Source organism: Pieris rapae, chromosome Z, assembly GCF_905147795.1.
Source record: "Pieris rapae chromosome Z, ilPieRapa1.1, whole genome shotgun sequence".
Taxonomy (NCBI): Eukaryota; Metazoa; Arthropoda; class Insecta; order Lepidoptera; family Pieridae; genus Pieris; species Pieris rapae.
In genome coordinates, this window is record NC_059534.1 from 9,303,838 (window position 1) to 9,322,829 (window position 18,992).

The following is an 18,992-nucleotide window of genomic DNA, read 5'->3' on the forward strand; positions in this document are numbered from 1 at the left end:
GTTTTAGTTAAAATAAACTATTAAATACATCATAACATACATACGTGTGTGACATCATAATCAAAAAATTCAGTGTGATAACTGATACCTATAGGTACCTTTTATAAAATATATGTTTAATTTTATATATTCAAACGTATAATTACTTAATATAGCGTGAAAAATCAGAAATTTTCAAGAGACTCTATCAACGGAATATCTAACAACGGAAACAATTCTCAATCAATTTCGTTTTAGTCTAGTTACATTGTTATACTGTTATGTCATAACTATTCATGTAATACTGCCCTATACCTATACGTTTTCTAATAAGATTGTTCAATTTCGCCTCAAACTAGCCTGTACTAGATAAGCAATTGTAGCAATGGCCGTGACGTGTTACAAGAGCGCAAACATCAGAGCGAATGATGCCGAGTCGCGCGCCGACAGACCCAATTGGTCGCCCGTAACCGCCCAGGGGAGGGGGCACACACACAAATAACACCTAAGATAATTTATTTTATGTTACACCGTTTGAATATTTTATATCTGTGTGAGTTTTTTGCGTTCACTGTGTAATATTCGCGCGATAAGAAAGAGGGAATCGATCGAGCGCTTTTTCGACACATGCTTTTGTTTAATTGTAGCGTCTGCCGACTATACCATAAATTATAAGTGAGGCTTCATATAAGTGTTGTGACGATTGTATCATCTCTGCTTAGCTTATGCGCTTAATGAGAAATTGAGCTGGAATAAGGAGTGATATTATAAAAGGTATGAAACAATGCGACGTGATAAAGATAGAATCAAAGTGAGAGCGCATTGTCAGTGTCTGTAAACTCACACAGAGCATGAAATAGGTCCCTAATACTCTATAACCGCTTACAAATTTTGTGTTCTGAATGACTGGTACCACAGTATACCGCAGCTAGAAATCCATACCTAAACAAACGGTAACAAAAATTACAAATACCCCGGTTACCTTAAATCACATGCAAAGCTTTCATTAAGTCAGCTACGAGTCGCCGTGCGTGTCCTCACTGTTAATTATCACAATATATAAGTATGAAAATGAAATAAAAGGGACCGCTTCATACCGACAGCAGCGTAAAAAATACGAGAAAAGAAAGAGACGCTTTTAAAAAAGAAAGGAGTGCATTCCCCCACTTAGGCTGCCCCCTCCGTAGGGCCGCCCCTGAAGCGGGCGCCACCCATCGCACCGCAAAAATCGAGAGCGTCGGGAGCCGCGCGGGGTCAAACGACGAGCGTGAAAAGAAGGAGAGGTGTGCGACTTGCTTCACAATAAAGCGGTCTATTTGACAAATTAAGCGCTTTATTCTTTGATAAGCTGCTAGCGCTGAATGAAGCCATCGCCTACCGGTGAGTAGAGCACCTTATATTATTAATACATATAATTATTTATTCTTTAATTAAACAATATGTAATTAAAATTAAAACTTTACAATTATCACGGAGTCACAATTACAATGCAGTATCTACTATATGTTTATCATGACGTAGTAGTTCCTCCTAAACAATCAGTTGAAAAACTAACTTTATAGCCTAGCAACTGGGCTAACAGCGCTTTAAAATCCTAAATCAGCGCATTCCTTGTTCAAGGGTTACAATCAGTAGTGTGCTCGCTCGCACACAGGGGCCAGTGTGCGTGTGCGCGCCGAGAGGGACGGGTGTCTGTAGAGAAGGACAGCGGCGCCAATTACTATCACCTGGCGGGCTGCTACCGCATTACCCATCGCCGCCGCGCGCGTGACCACGCGATTCGCTCCAACCGCTCTGCTTGCGATCGATCGCAATGCTTATTCGGTCATGCATCGGACTTTAATAGTGACAAAAACTGTGAAGTGACTGTGACATTTACGTGATTTAGTGAAAATGACCTCCCAGTTTGCGTTTCGTGGATCTCCTCCGAATCAGGTAACGGCTCTATGAGCTGTCCCATTTTATGCTAAGCGATATTGTTTACTTGTTTACGTGGTTATCCTTAAAGTTAATCGTAAAGATTATGGGTTAGGCTGACATTCTTTAGGGATTCTGAAGATTGTATTGCGCGATGTAAAAATTTTGAGTGCGGTATGATGTGGTTTTAAAATTATAGATTTTTTTTTAAATTGTTTTAAATGTTTTACGCGTTAAAATCTCCGCTTTTCATTACTTCATTTTAAATTGGTTACAGCTATAAACAATAAAGCAGTACAAAATTAAAAATATATTTCAAATAATAAAAGTATGAATAAAATCAGTTAAATATAAGCAAATATATTTTATTTTTATTTTGTTCAAATTGTTTTCTATTCGGGCAATTTTTTAATGTCTTAAATACGGCAAATATGTAAGAATAAAATATGTATAGAAAAAACAGTAAATAACCAAACAATTACCTTTAAAAATTAACAGCGCTAAAAAACTACAATTTATATTATAACGTTATATTAGGTACAAGTATTTAGACACATTGAACAATCGCAAATAAGTAAGCACATTAATTCAATGAACTAGAACTTAAGCCAATTTTATTTAAATCGAATAGTGAATGAAATGACACATTTCAGTGAGCCCGGGATGCTTCACAGCTCGCGTCAAATATAATTTCATTAAAATTACATTATTTGTATTGTTATTATTCTGAAAGAGTTGTACAATTAATGTAATTTATAGGAAATAACAGCGCAGTTTAACGCGGAACTTTGTTCATAAATATACAAATGTAATCGTGAAACTCATTGCATTGCATCAAAACAGGAAACATTTGTAAAAATGCCTTCTAAACTAAAATACCTGAATATTCCAGCCATTGATAGAAATCCAAATATCAAACAGGCAAACTTGCAGTTACGGAATCCGATTAAATCATTTGTGTCCAACACACAAAGCTTTTTATCGCATATTAAAACTTAACAATAATTTGTTTTTACTATATTAATAGATTAAGGGTCTGTTTCACAATGTCCGGATAAGTTTTAAATAAACTATTTATTACTTATTGGTAGGATAAACACTATTATTGCGTTTCAAGACTGTCAGATAGCGCTATTCGTCATGAAACGCTTCGAAAAGATTCTTATTCGGAACTTTTATCATCCGAATAATTTATGTGTCTCATAGCCAGTGTTACTTATCCATACATTGTGAAACAGACCCTAAATATATTACTAATTTCTTGTAGAGACCACAACATTCAAACCAGTAAGACTCGTAAGACATACATAAAAGTAGAGGCCCTTTTAAGTTAATTGAAAGTATGTTTAGTATAAATATAACAATACATAGCTCATATAGTATTTATTAGTTCCGAACAATCTAACTCCCTATTTGGTAACGTGAATAAACCAATAAATATTGAACACAAATTACCGCTACAAAACATTTTTCTAAGCGTAATAAATAAAACCGAAGTTCAACTCAAAGGTTAAAAACGGTTTAATAATATTTAATAGACAATTATTACTCTTTCATCGTAAACTATCTTTATTTGCATATTCACCCCTATAAGACAATTTTCCTGTCAAAGGAACAATTATGTAGTTTTGAAGCAAAGCTCGTATAATTATAGAGTATGGTGAGTAATTAATTGCGCAATACGGCTTTAATACTGGAGTTGGCTTCAAAATATAGGTGGTATTTTATTATGTAGAGTACTAGACCATTAGAATATTATTATTCAAAGTTGTTTTTAACAGAAGACAGAACTATCCAATGCTTATTTTAATTCTAAACAGTTTACAGTAGCTGTGTTAGTTTCTTATTGAGATTACATTTCAAATAAGAAACCTTAATTTAAGTATAATTTATCGTTTATATTTGTTTAATATATTATATGTTTATCGCTGAGTTTCTAAGTGATTCTATAATTCGCGAGGCATTTATTTATTACTTATTAACTTAAAAATAGAGAAAATTTAGTATTGCAGATTGACTAAAGATTAAGGATCGGAGTAGCGAAGATACTTAGTTTAATAGCTTTTGAATAGTTTTAGAAATTTTCTTTTAATTAGTATATATTTTGTCTTAACTATTATTATTGAAAGAATATTATTATATTAAAGAGTTTCATCTTCCCGTTCATTTTACGTCTGCATGGTTGTAAAAGTTTTACGCCTAAATTCATTGTACAAAAAAGTGTGTGAAGTCAAAATAATATATATATTGAGAATATAAAATCGTTTGTCATTCAAACTAACATTTATCATATTTTATCGCAAAATCAATTTCGATATTCAAAAAATCAGAACAAGTAGCCAGCTAGTGTATTATTAGATTACGTTCGCTTATTTGTTATCCGATAATACTATATTAAATTTCACGGTACTCATAATAATACGATCTCATTATACTTATCTGTTGGTTAGCGGGATATTGAAACGGGATGCCAAAGATAATAGTTATTGTTTATTATAAGCAACGTTTACTCTGATATAATATTTGCGTGTTTAGCGTTTGCGTCAATCGTTATTGAATATTTCTTAAGGATCAAACTATTTCATTACGTCATGACATTTTATTCAAACCTATATGTAGGGTCTTCATACTTCGTTATTACGTTAGTCACTCTATGTAATACATATGTGATCTATGTACCTTAATATAGGCTAGAAATTAAATGAATTAATTTTTGCAGTATTAATGTAAATTTTTAACTAATAACTTCGGTGGCTTGAAGTCTTTCACAGTCCGTTTTGCAAACTTATTTTGCGAACTAGCGAACGGTGGAATCAACTCCCGATTAAGAGATTCAAAATTTGAGTACATTTCTCCTTAGCCCAAGCAACGCACGCGCTAAAAATGGGTGTTCATGAATTGCGATGACTGCCTTTTATGGGCGTTCCGTAGGCCCAAATATATGTAAAAAAATAACTGTCTCGGGACAAACCAGGGCATACTATAATACAGTAACAGTGCGATACTAGTCTATAAAAGCCACATGTAAATAGCGGTTTAACACGAATGTAATTCTCATTAATAATTAATTTTTGAACCAATCTTGAAGGTTTTGTGTAGAGATTGTTCGTGTGTGTGCCACCCCATCAACATGATAAGATGTTTGTGGAGGCGTCGCCCCCTAGTTCGGAGGATTATCCTCATTATTTCCTCTCTGTAGCATTGCCGGCCACCTAATAGCTTTATTGTGGGCAGACGCCTTTCTTAGCCTCTTCAGAAGCCCTTAAGCTTAAGTCAGAGCTTATGTTGAGTGTCTTAAGGTTTTTAAAATCTTAATTGATAGATTGAATTTGATATCAATGCTAATACAGACAGGGATTATATTCCTTTGACGTTTTGTTTTGTGTATAACCGAGCCTGGATTCTTAAACAATTGAGAGTTTAAAATAAAATTATTTTTTAATGCTGTGTTGAGTTTTAGCGCATGAAGTTTTCATACATGTGTGAATGTCTGGACATTAAGTCGTCAAACTATAATGAACATAGAGCGTGTGTTTAATTTTAGTTCTTAGTCGACATACCCATAATTTCTCTCAATTAATGTCAAAATTATATAATACAATACAGCTATTATCTATGATATCCAAATCAACGTTACACTTCCGCTGTCGTTCCGAAAATAGAATTATTTTTCTGAATAGATAAGCTTTTAATATCTCATCACCTGCTTATAATTAATTAACACTTACATGTTTTTTTTTTATTTAAATAAAAAGTTCCAAGTTTTTATCCAACGTTGGAATAATTAAACGCACTGAGACAATTCAGTCATATATAACTAGATGGATGATACAGTAAAAATTAGAGTAATTAAAACTTATAAACTCACAATAAGCAATTGTCACTATGGACATTGTGAAACAAATGCTCCAAAACCACTGATTCAAACAAAGGGACCAAAGTAAAAAGGTATAAAAATGTATTGCATTTTTTTAATTCACGCTCCGACGTTAAAATACGAGGAACGCTACATTTTTCCCCAGCAGGCGTATCCCATTGCTTTCATGGTTTTTATTTAAATAGCAATTAAGAACAAGAATGGGCTGTAAACTTTTGTACGTACGTTTAAGAGCCTTGGCTCGCTATAGCGCGATTTACTCTGTAAATAAACTTTGCTCTTATACGTTCAACATACAAATTACTTGTCGTTGATTATTTGCTTGATAATTATTTGGAGTATTAACTATATTAAGCGACTCGGAGTACTGTGACTTAATTATCACTAATATTACAGAACTAAGAAATATTATAAAACGAAAAAAATTTAAAGCCTTGGAAAAATTATTAACGATTCAGTCGCCGTGACATGTAATGAAGGTACATATCGATGTTACACCAAAATGACTGTTCATAGGCTGCTATTACTGTCCTTTTTGGGCGTCCAGTAGTATCGGTTGTTATCCTATACAAATAATTTGATATATTCTATAAATTGACCTATCCTCTTTGTAGGTGGAATTTTTCATAACTCTCCTGTGTAGAATACCAGGCCTTGGGCAGCTCTTTTATCTTTACGCAATTCCAGCTTCCTCCGCCTCTGCGTGCATTGCAATTTCTAAATTAAACCGGTGCCTTCCTTTGATAAACGATAAATAACTCCATTTACGTCAGCGAGGAATTTATATATTACTATAGTAGTTAATTATGAGATGTAAAATGTAATAATACAAAGGGTAGTGCACAAATATTTAAAAAAAACTGCTAATACTTTTTCGAGTTGGTTTAACAATAATTGAATTAATTATGTAAACATCTTGAATACTGTTTAAATCCGGAAGACATCTATAAGGCCTTTTACTTCTAAATATGTTGAAATTAATTATCATATAGTTTTACCCATATAAGGTATATTCGTCCTCCAATCCCTCTCTAAAGCTACAACAAAAAATTTAATTTAGTTTTCAAATAATAGTATTTTTTTATATTTCGAAAACCTCATAATATGCCGTAGCTACTCCCCTTGGACGACGACACATTAGTATTATTTATTTATTTATTTATTTATTCCACTATACTTTAGACTTCATTAGCGTTAAATCAAACATAGAACAATTAATTTACAAGTGTTTCGTAAATTTCTCGACATATCGCAACGTAATATAAACCAGTGTCTACCAAAGTTCCTGTCTAAATAATATGTACTCGACTTTAAATTACTAAATCATTTTCGACAAATCACATTTGCACACAAACGTAGTGACGTCTTATTTGGGTCACATGACAATGTTGTAGGAACATTAATTTCGTGATTCTAATGGTAATAAAATTTGATATATAAACCACTTGTAACTAGGAAAAAGCTTTCTTTTACTAACTAAGTACTAGACTTCCCATGTACTTTTTTAGAAATGAAATAGTATGTTACGTGTGCAATATATATTAATTATGCGGTCCAGTTTCTAAATTTATTCATTACATTAGTATTTCCTCTGTTTATAATATATGGATCCTTTAATACTAATGGTAATAATATAAATCAGTGGTGCAACCAACTTTAGGTGCTGGGATTTCAGTTTCATGATCATTTGCCAATCTAATAGGCAAGTGATCAGCGTCCTTGACATACCCTGTCGTCTTTTTGGTTCTAAGTCAAGCCGGTTTCCTCACCTTTCCTATATATATTTTTATCCTTCACCGTTCGGGCAGATGTTAGCGCACATAGAAAGAAACTCCATTGTGCAGCCGGGAATCAAACCACCTCAGTGATGAAGTCGCACGCTGAAACTACTAACGCCCAAACCCAATAACCTATCTCAATCCATTTTTGACTATCTGAGATAGACATCCTAATCTAAATATTGATAAAAGTGTGACCATAACCAATCGATGGATTGTAATAGCCATCTGTCGATACAAGCTATCCATACCTATGATCGGTGTATGTGGATAGACCTTTGTTTGAAAGTGCCAATACCCTAACTTAAGATTTTAACTTACACCAGTTTTTAAAATAATTAAAAAGATGTTTGATATGTTTTAAACATAGACATGTATATTTTAATATTATTTGTACGTAAAGAGCGAAGGGCATTCTATCCATTGGCAAAAATGGATTGTCTCGTAGGGTTTGGTTATTGGGATGCAGATCGATCGACCGTCACGGTCTGATCTCAGATTGAAAACAATATGAGATTGGGTTCCGGTGTAAGCCATCACTGTTCATTGTAATAATGTACGGAAGCAATGTTTATTGAATTAGCCAACAGACTATTTAATAATAATTCTTTTATAACTTACTAATCTTCCCATGATTTTTTTTCTTGAAATTTTGCCTATGATACTTATCTAGTATAATTGGTCCAGTTTCAAACACATTAGTATTTCCTCTCTATAATATATAAATATATTAGTATGGTAATAATATACATATTAATTTTTATTTAGGTAGCCAACAGCTTATATAAAAATGTAAATGTAAAAAGTTATTATAATCTGATATGAATATTGATATTTTTGTGTATGAGGAATGTGTAAAACATGTGTGCGTGTACTAGTGTACACACTTAAAAAGTGAAACTTAGGCATTATTTTTCAAAACTGATCTTCTATATGCAACTTCACAGAAATTGGTAAAGTTAAATTGTAAATTAAGTAAACAACTAAATATAAATTCTGAAATATATTATATATTTTTTTGTAAATTACGTAACTAATTTTTACAGAATTATTAATATCATTGTTATCGTTATTATATATGTTTGTTATTAATGGCTTCGAATCTCATCGAATCAAAAACAACGAGAAAAAGATGCCTCGTAACGGAAAAATGTGACGCGTACCCGAAAAATGTGCCGGTAACATTTTTCCAACACCAAAAAGTTTCACTTCAATAATAACACGTACGGTCGATATTAATTTAATCGCAGCATATAAAACTAAGTTAAGTTCAGTTACAATGAATTCGCCAGTCTCTCATAAAGGGAACAAAATGCCTCGCCATTTATTTAATAATAAGCCATGAACAATCTTCGTCATTTCTGCAGTTTGCACTCCCAAGCCTGACCCCTTTTTGCTCGCACAATTTAAACTTCCACGCTAACCTTTTCCAAATAAAGAATAAATACGCAATTAAGTACTCACTATTGTTCTGTAAGTAATGCGATATCAGACTTTTAAATTCCATTACTTGTTCGAATAAGCCCGTGGGTCTAATAAAAATTGGTCCAGTTCATCTGCCCAACTTAAGTATAATCTAAAAACTTTTTACATAGCTTTGTCTAACGCCAAATTTCGGCCACTTATTAATATCCCATAAAAATTATATTATAATAATTTGAATTCCGTTGACCACCGATATTAATTGATCGTATAAAAGTAAAGCCTTTTTTGTAAAATTTTCTTGATTTACATTATATGTAACAAAAACAATTAAATGTTATGTATTCATTGTTGCTACTTTAACATAACCTTAAAATATAAAAACTAAAATGTAATATTTCCAGATCCTTAGATCGTATGTCGTAATTATAAAAAAATATGTCAAACGTTAATTAATACTATATAAAAAGAATCGTGCAGGGTGTAAATTTTTAGCCAAGCGTGAAATGTGGTAAAGACGGCTAAGACAGCTGGCACTGTACATTATACTAAAATGATCACTTAATGCCGACACTACACCGATATGTTCCAAGAAATTTGTGTAGGTTTCTCTGAAGAGTATTTATTAATCTGATCGAAGATAAGAATATCCGAGTTTTGGCTTTACAAATAGTGAATGAAAGTTTCAATTCAATTAAATTTAAAACGTATTACAAATAGTTAAATACCCAACGGTATCTAAGATATAATACATATATTTCTTATCATATAAGAACAAAAGTCGACAGTCACAGAAAACCCACACATGTCGTCATGAATCTGGATACAGTAAAAAATCATCAACCTCTACTAAGTATATAAATATAATCATATACAAATAGACATGCAAATGTCATTTGGAAGTATTAGGGAAAGAAATACAACATTTTAAGTGTGAAATGTGTGTGCGTTGTAGTTGTGTGTCTGTGCTGAGCATTATGCTATGGAGCAGACGTATGCCACAGCTATTATTAATAATCATAATGGCATGTTAAAAACAGTCAATTTATTTATAATTGTTGTCAAAACTTATGGTCTAAATAGTCTACCAGGCTTTGAAACCACCATGCCTTTGAAAATTTAATCACCTTCTCAACCCATTGTTTCGCCCAGTAATCTGTCTATGGGTGTGTCTAATCTGTGCTAGTATCGACCAACAAAATTGCAGAACGCTTCAAACAAATAATGTATTTAATGATTGGCCATCATGAAGTAGCCACTTGTCCAATCTTTGATTGCAATATCAGTATTCAACTAACACTTATATGCCACGGCGATAATGCCGTGGCAGAAGACATAGGTACCTATATTCATGGTAGTGAATAAGATAGATCTTTTGAGCTGAACTAGCGTCTATATGTGCTATGTATTCTATGAGTGTAATTAATTAATTAACACTAGCACTTTACGAAACTAAAACCGAAAAACCTAGTTTTACTGGTCATCTACCAATGCCCTACTGGTCTATAACTTACTCCTTTGACTCTGCTGCCAATAAAATGGCTTAGCCTCCGGCATAAGAATCACGCTATACCACCTCCTATTGCTGGCTTTTAGCTGCAACTCTCCTTCTACTAATAACACAACAGCATCACTGGATTATTTTTGGATATTTCTTCCAACTTCAGTATATTCCATCCGCTTTAAAAGATTCGTATATTTTATTATTTTTCTAAATAAAAGAGTTAGGATTCGATTAGTGTCAGTTGTCACTTCATCACGCCGCGGGATACCGAGATTCATAAATACAATTATGTCTCATTCAATCTGTAGACGAGGTAGTTTTAGGAATCAAAGTTTACAATAAATTTTCGTTGCGGTAAATTTATACAAGGAAAAAAAAATTACAAAATTTAATTTTTAATAAAAAAATTATGTATAATACTGCTTAAAGAGATATATCTATTTATAGACAAATAATTAAATGTTTTGTAAAAAGTAAATCTTAAAAAAAACATATAATCAAGTATTTATCGAACGTGTCTAGATATCTTAGATTTATAATCTTATCTGTGTATTGTTCACAGTCCTAGGCGGTATTCTAACAAATAATTACTATGACTTCAAAGAAATTTAATTAGCCGATAATAGCCTTTGTCGGCTACTTATTACGTGTGAATATATGGTGTTCAATAATTACACATTTCTGTTCAGAGCTCGGTACTTACAAGTATTAATTGATAAAACGTCTTAAGTAACGCAAGGTTCTGATCCAAATTTATATCAAAATCTAGGCTATCAAAGACGCAATGGTCACATTAATCAAAGTTTATTTTCTCAAACTATTTTACTTAACAGCCAGTACAATGTAACACATTTAGATGAAAGTGCTATTCACAACTGAGTTTTATGACAACGCCCGTTTTTATTTGAATTCGCTTAAGAGTTAAGTGAGGCTAAATGTGGTGTTCCGCGATCGTGTGTTTGGTTTGAATTTCGCAGTTATTTTAGTAATAGTGGTCGATTAGTAGGTAACGACAGGGAGTAATAAAGGATCGTTCGGGAAAAGCACGGGATGTTTTGAATTGGCTCTGCTTTAATGGCGCCAATATTCGATAATTCAGCGTTCGCATTATGCGATCTGAACATGTGTCGGGTTATCGAGTTTTATGACGTCTATGATAAATTCGGACTGCCACCGCGGCCACCTAGATGACCGCAATAGCCTAGGTGCTATGCTTATTAAATGAGCATTCATAATTAATTAGAGACGATATGGCGTTCTCTAAAATGCAGTTCTAAGCATTTTTGTGGTACCACCCAAAATACAGCTACTAGTATATTTGTGCAACTTAATATACAATAAGAAAAATTCACTTTTTTTTAAGCTGATTCCAATATAATATTACGTACAATCGTGCCTCTAAAATTGGCGAAAATAAGAACGTTATAATAAATAATACGATTCATTCTGTTTTAATATAAATTTGACGTGACTACAACTGAGTTTAAAGTAAAAGTCTACTAATAATATAAACAGACCCGTATTGTTATTAATATTGAAACCTGAATCAGTCAACCTAATCGCCACAAATTGACCATATCAACAATAAATGTTCCCGAAGTTTGGATTGATTGAGTGACTCGAATTGCATTCCTTTACCGTGGATTCGCTTGTGAATTCAAATTTTAGGCCTCAATAACATTAAACCATAAAAGGTACGCAAAAAACACATAACGTGCACCGTCAAGAACGTGAGCTTTTGTATATTTTAACAACCTAATTAGCTTTTGACCACAGCTTTAAGTGCTAAGTAGAAATCGAGATTACTTTTTTATAATACATAACACGAAACCACGTTTGAAAGAGCTAAAATCAACCGTTACTTGTTTCTATCGACCAAATATACAAAATAAATTTCCATACATCATACACCAATAAACCTAATACATCATTTAGTTCGGTGTTCCTTAATATTTCACTTCCCTTATTAAGGTGTGAATTCCAAGGCATTAAGCGTCCAGGGGTGGGCCAATTTATCAAATAAGGGATATGGCTAATAATGACGCGCCATAATTGTCCAATTAAACACAGTTTTATGTAAATAACCGAAACGCAGCCGTTTAACAATAACACATTGATCGAAAGGTGTTCTCGAGTCAATGACCCCTGAATCTGGCGAAAGTGTTGCATGTATCTTAGATCGATCCAGCGAAAAAATAGCAAATTAATTAATGTTAACGCTTGCTTAATTAAGACTCACACGATTGTTGTTCATTGTTAGGGTTTTTTGTATGATGCACGTTAATGCAAGCTTACTACTGTTACCCTGATAAGGTCAATGTTTTTATTGGAAAAGGAAATTATAAAAACCGCTCCGAGGCATACGATATGACATGATCGATTTAGTGTTAGTTTTCTGCTCACTTTTTATACTGTGTTGTTGGACTAAATATTAACACTTATTATTCTTCATATATCTCGTAAGGCTAGAATTTTTTATACTTACTCAACTTATGGTATATATTATAACTGGGAAGTGATGAAATAGAAAACCTCTTTATATTAAATGAAAATACCCAAGGTATAAGGTGACTGAGAGAGGGATTGTAAATGTCTATCCATCGATGGGGATTACCTCATACCGTTTAGTCCCTATGACGAACAGAATCTCCTCTATAAAGCTTAAACCTGCCCATATGCAAACTATAGCTTCGATACTATTGTTCGAATATTTAAATTTATAAAATAAAAACAAAAGACGAAAGCACTTTTGCGCTGAATTTGATGCTTGATCATTCAATGTTCAAGAACTCTATTTTAAAACAAAAGCACCCGTGTAACTATGTTTCCATGGTTACCATTTTTTAAGAAAACAAAGACAAATTTATCCAAATATTCAAAAATTTTCCGATTTGTAGTGTAACCTTGCGCAATGAGTTGTGAAGTAATTTTTCCGCTGTTAGGTGCGATACGGGAATGAAACGAGAGAACCTACTTATAGCACTAGGTATCGTTTCTTAACGGATCGTTAAAGTATTGAACATTAATTTTTTCAATCAAAAACCTCTGTAATTAAAAGAAACAACATTTAAAATGCTTAAAAGGACAAAATCACTGGGACGAATGATTGTAACTGACAAATAGGGATCGGAAATTTTTTTGTCACTAATTTAGCGATGCGATCTGAAGATCTGTTATATTTAATACGTCCTAAAAAACCTACCTGCTCCGTCACAATGTCAACGATATTTTTTGCTGATGTCTTTAACGAAATTCGTGTCGTTCGATTTCTCTTAGATTAACATTTAATAGATCGGACCCCGAATATTCTGTTACATGGTTTAACACTTAAAAGGGCTTAACGACTCTAACACATCCTGCGGGTTACGATAAAAAAATGAAAAAACCTACATTTCTTATGTTTGTTTTTTAAAAGATGGCTGCAAGAGATAAGATGCGGCACTTTTATCCGCGCCGTTCGATGTTTCAAAGGGATGCGATGACAACGTTTTTTTAATCTAATAGACATACTTAACCATTGAGACAATGCAAGTAATTAATACGGATAGTTTTCTGTGCATATAAAGCAAACAGAACACCAAACTTCTTATCTCATAACAAATATAAAACATATGGAATTCATATTATTGATTACGCAGCAATATGAAATCAGCTGCCCACTGAGTATTTCCGTAGCGATTCGACTATAGGTTTCTTCAAGAAAACGGTGTACTATTTCTTTATGACGGTAATGCACTGGCGATCGTTCTAGAAGGCTGTCCAGTAAAAAAAACTAATTATAAAATTCCTTGTACTATTGAAATTTAATAATATAACAAGTACTTACTGTAATACAACACGAATTGATGAATAGAAACAAAATAGACAAAACCTCGTCAAACATTTGATTGCATGTAAAATAAATTTCTAAAAATGTCAAAGATAAGGTTGAAATATAAAAAAACTCCTTTATCGAACCGTTTTGCCATACTAACAATTAAACTTAGTTGTGATAAACCGAACTAGGAGACACCCACTCAACCAGTCTTAGTGATATATTACTTGAGATAAATTTTAACTTATTGTATTCGTGAATGTTTCTTCATGTTTTTTTACTCTGTGACGTCAATTAAAAACTATTTCTGAATTTAAATATATAAAAAAAAATAAAACACATTTGCTTTCAAGTGCCGAACATCCCATTGACACTTTATCAATATTTACGGGCATATCATCACAGCAAAAACATTTGAGAAGTGGCCTTCGACAAATGGTGTGCATAAGAGGCAATTTCCTGAGCGTCCCTCGAGTGCGAAATCCAAAGCTAACACATGTGATAATTATTACTTGTACCGTTGAAGTGAGCAAACCAACTTCTCAAAGCACTCGGCAAATTATCGCTTATCAAATTTCTGACTTTGCATTATCTATCCGGGTTTTAATAACGTAATTAAACTATATTATAATTTTATTGATTTTTAAATTAACTGTCCCCAATTTGTAAACATTGCCGACTTTGTCGTGTGTATATATTTATTTCATTTGTATTTGAACGTTTCAATCCCTTAAAGTATGGCCGTCAATTTCAGCGTCAAACGAGCAGGTTAATTTAATCTCTATTACAATCAGTTTAGGTCGAATCGACAACGATATGGCATCAATACCTATTGCCCCGAAACCTGCGGTATACGTAGTGTTGCGAGTAAGGATTAAATAACTATGCAGGGTATGTAATGTACGTAATGCAGGGATTCCACATTTAACGGCTTCGGGATTACCTCGATAATACCCTCAGCACAATAAATGTTCAACCGGCGCAATGGAAAGCGTCGCGATAGGTCGAATTTTCAAACAAGGTTATGTAAAATGGCGTTCCGTTTAGGGTGGAAGCCCTAAGTCTGCGAGCACAGCTCCGCCTAAGCCACCGTCGGCCGAGTCGTGACAGCTACGTTTACATCGCAACCTAATTACGCAACAAAAGGTTAAAAACGACATTTCCCAAAGGCTCCTGCATTTACGAACGACACGCTTGACGCCAGAACGAATATGCCAACGTTATCACAATATGGAAGATTTATAATCGAAATACAATATATTTGGTCCGGAAATATCCTATAATAACACGGAAAGGACACAATGGGAGTTTAATACTTAATTTCGTTAACTGACGGGTCGTATCATAAGCGGGTGGCATTTCTCGGTTTCTAATCCTATTGAGGCAGCATTTGTTAGGTCACTGGAACCATTTTTCATTCGAATGACAAATATTTAGAAAGTTATTTATCCACGTATGAATCCGCAACGCTCAATCGAGGACGTAAGGGACGGGATCGCTTTGTCCGGACGATTTAATGTTTATTCTGCGACCGTGCAATCGATTCAGGTAGATAATTCTATTATAACAATAATGCGCTCCTGATCCTATTGTAATCATATTCAAAATTTTTCAATCGTATCGCATTAGCGTCAAGACGCTTCATAATCTAATTTCTTCGCACAATGCATTGAAAGGGTTTCGCGAGCGTGTCCGATTTGCCTACCAACTGCGGGCTGATGAGGTGGCAGCTACGCCCATACTGCACCCCTTGCAATCGTTAAATCCTCATCTATAACCCATCATACCGTGGATTTTTTCGCGCTCGAATTTTAATATGCGTCAAGACTGATGGATAACCACGTGAACTTGCTCGAGCGAATGCCGCTGTGCGCACGGAGGCCTCCTAATTGTGTTAACTGTGATATTTTGTGCTGCAAATGCGAATGTGGAATCTAGCCATAAAGGCATTTCAAAATTTACAACTTACAGAGCACCATATCGACAGCCTCCAACAGCCCACCTCCGGCGCAGGCTGGGATGAGTGGCGGGGCGGGCGGCGGTGGTCCCGGGCGGGCTAGCTCACCCGCCGCTTCTGCGACCCGCTGCTGTGACACCGGCCGCCCCATCTTCCAAGATCCTATCACAGGCCAGACGGTCTGCTCCTGCCAATACGAGTTTCTCAACTACCAGCGGCTCGCGTCTGGTGTTCCTCTCTCTATGTACAGTTCACCTTATCCTGACGCGGCTGCTGCTGCCGGCATGGCGGCCTACTTCCCAGCGCTTGCTGCTGACCAGCCACCTTTCTATGCTAATACGGTAAGAATCTTGCAATGTACAGAAAAGCCTTTATTTATAATAATAATATCTATTAGAGGTACATGGTAATAATAATGATTTTCGTAAGCTAAAAGTTTAAGAGTCATATTATTTATATACATATTTATTTTATTTCCAACACTCACACATGCAGGATTTACAATATTCTTAGCCCACATAGTATTTATAATAATTATTATTAATAACAGATAAATAAAATACTCAAGTAAATTTTACAAGTTTGGTGGCCTTTAATATTTTCTCACTGTATTGCGATACTTATTTGTTGAGCGAGGAAGGATTAGCTCTGGGATCACCGGTACTATCTACTTCTAAATCTATGATAAGCGCCCTTACACTACACACCAAAGCAAAAAAATGTTCTTGAAGGAAATCTCTTAAATTTGAGGTGTTTAATACTGACTTAAAATTAGCGGCAATCAAATTTCGTTAACACTTAAGAAATTAGATTAATAGTTTAGTTTTATTTGAGCTTACTAAATACGAAGTAAGCACGTGCTAGCTCATAAAATGTAGCGAAAGAATATTTTCGTTTGACCTACATTCACGATTATTAATCATTATTCACGTCAATCAGTGTTTTAAGTTTAGATAATTATTACTTGCTCCCATTGGGTATAATTATATTTAAAAAATATACAGTTTAGATTTGTTTTATATATTGTTATCCTAATATCTTAACTTCCTTCAGTAGTATTGATGGTACCCTTTACAGGTTAGGACTTCCTCGGACTTTTTCCTAATTTATCTCTCTCTCTCTATCCATGTCTTTCTTATCTATCTTCTCCGCCTTCTTACCCTTGGTCTTTTTTTTCGGTCATAAGTCTACGAAACCAAGTATATATTTTGATTAGCTGTTGTGGGTTATTCTATACGAAACAATAATAAAAAATTTTACAGAACCTAAATTTAAAACATATAATATTTAAATTCTGATAACTTTTAACACTCATAAGTTAATCTGCGGTTATGTACTAAAAAGAGTACATTCATAACAACAATATCAGCCAAAATACTTAATATTTACGAATAGAGTAAGGTAAAATGAGTCTGTTTGCGTATCTTGGTAAAATAATCATCAGTTGGTTTGGTCAAATCATCATGACACTCAGATTTACAATAACCATGATATTCACCAACATTTGAGAGCATGGAACTATGTAAAAAATCTTATTTACGTATGAAATCGTCAACACAACGTTTAAACGATAATAAGTATTTTTTTTATATTTAGAAGAGATAATTATGCTTATTATGTGTAATTAAATACTTAAGTTATTTGTGCAATTAATATTTAGTGATTTGTCATGAAGCTATATTGTTTTTATATTTAATGTTAACAGGCGTACTCTTTAAATTTTTCCAAATTTGATTCCAAAATTCCTACTTAAGAAACTCTGCATACAGCAAGCACTAAGGTACCGCGAACATATTTTTACAAAACAAACAAAGTAATCACTACATATGTTCGCAAGTTCACGTCTCATATATAATAAAATTATCGAAGAAACAAAATATCGTCCTCATTAATTTTTACTTCGTAAATTCAAAGCATACAAATAAATGTCAAAAAAATAAATTATGAACATGTTGACACGTTGTACTTCAATGATTGCTATCATGCAAATGATCGCCTAATGAACTAAATCTATTTAATTATAATTACAAAACACAAACCTCAATACAACAGGTGCCATTTTGACCTTAAAAGCATGTTACATTTTTTTCTATGAATGATTCGATACAAAAAACGTGTTTTGAAACCGCTTCACACATATTTAATGTTTAGCGTATGTAAGTGTTACATTTTAAGTTATTAACATTATGACGGTTATTTTTGACAATTTATTTTTAAGTTTCGGAGTTACTCTAAGCTGTTAGTCTGAACAAATACAATTCGGTGAAAATTATATAAATACGCCGATATATTTTTTTACGTTTTACGCATATTTTTCTATATTCCAATTTCTTAGTCACTTTAACAGTCTTACAGCACCTAGAGTCCTCAGTGTTTCAGTAACGGGTTTATTAATTCGGAGCTTAATATCGCCCTCTGTATAGTTACTTAAAACAGTATTTAGTTCGTAATTGTGGCGCCGTGTTACTGAAAATATACTAATAGAGATTATTTAATGACTGTGTTTAGCAATTTATTATAATGCTCTTTGCAGAGTCTGTTTTGGCCGACTAAAAGGAAAGAGTAGGGTTTGGTTGTGATTTTTTCTGGAAGATATAGTTTTGTTGTTTCATAGCTTGGTTCTCACACCTTTTTATATGAATCATCCCTGTATGGGTCTATAAAACTACGAAGACACAGCTCGTAAAAACATTCAAAACAAGTTATCGACACGTTTTAGCACTATCTAGCCAGTATCACTAGGA

The 18,992-nt window shown here is 33.6% G+C and overlaps 1 protein-coding gene across 3 annotated transcripts in view; it reads left to right on the forward strand.

The window, feature by feature from the left end:
- The first annotated feature begins 629 nt into the window (after nt 1-629).
- LOC110999047 (homeobox protein caupolican) overlaps nt 630-18,992 on the forward strand; it is a 44,448-nt gene continuing 26,085 nt past the window's right edge. Inside the window, exons 1-3 of one of the 3 annotated variants that reach the window (XM_022267929.2) lie at nt 630-1,359; nt 1,600-1,914; nt 16,263-16,589. In XM_022267929.2, the coding sequence (XP_022123621.1) occupies nt 1,873-1,914; nt 16,263-16,589 (369 nt within the window). In that variant the 5' untranslated portion in view covers nt 630-1,359; nt 1,600-1,872. The remainder of the gene's footprint in view (nt 1,360-1,599; nt 1,915-16,262; nt 16,590-18,992) is intronic. The other 2 variants (XM_045634243.1, XM_022267930.2) reach the window with 2 other exon arrangements.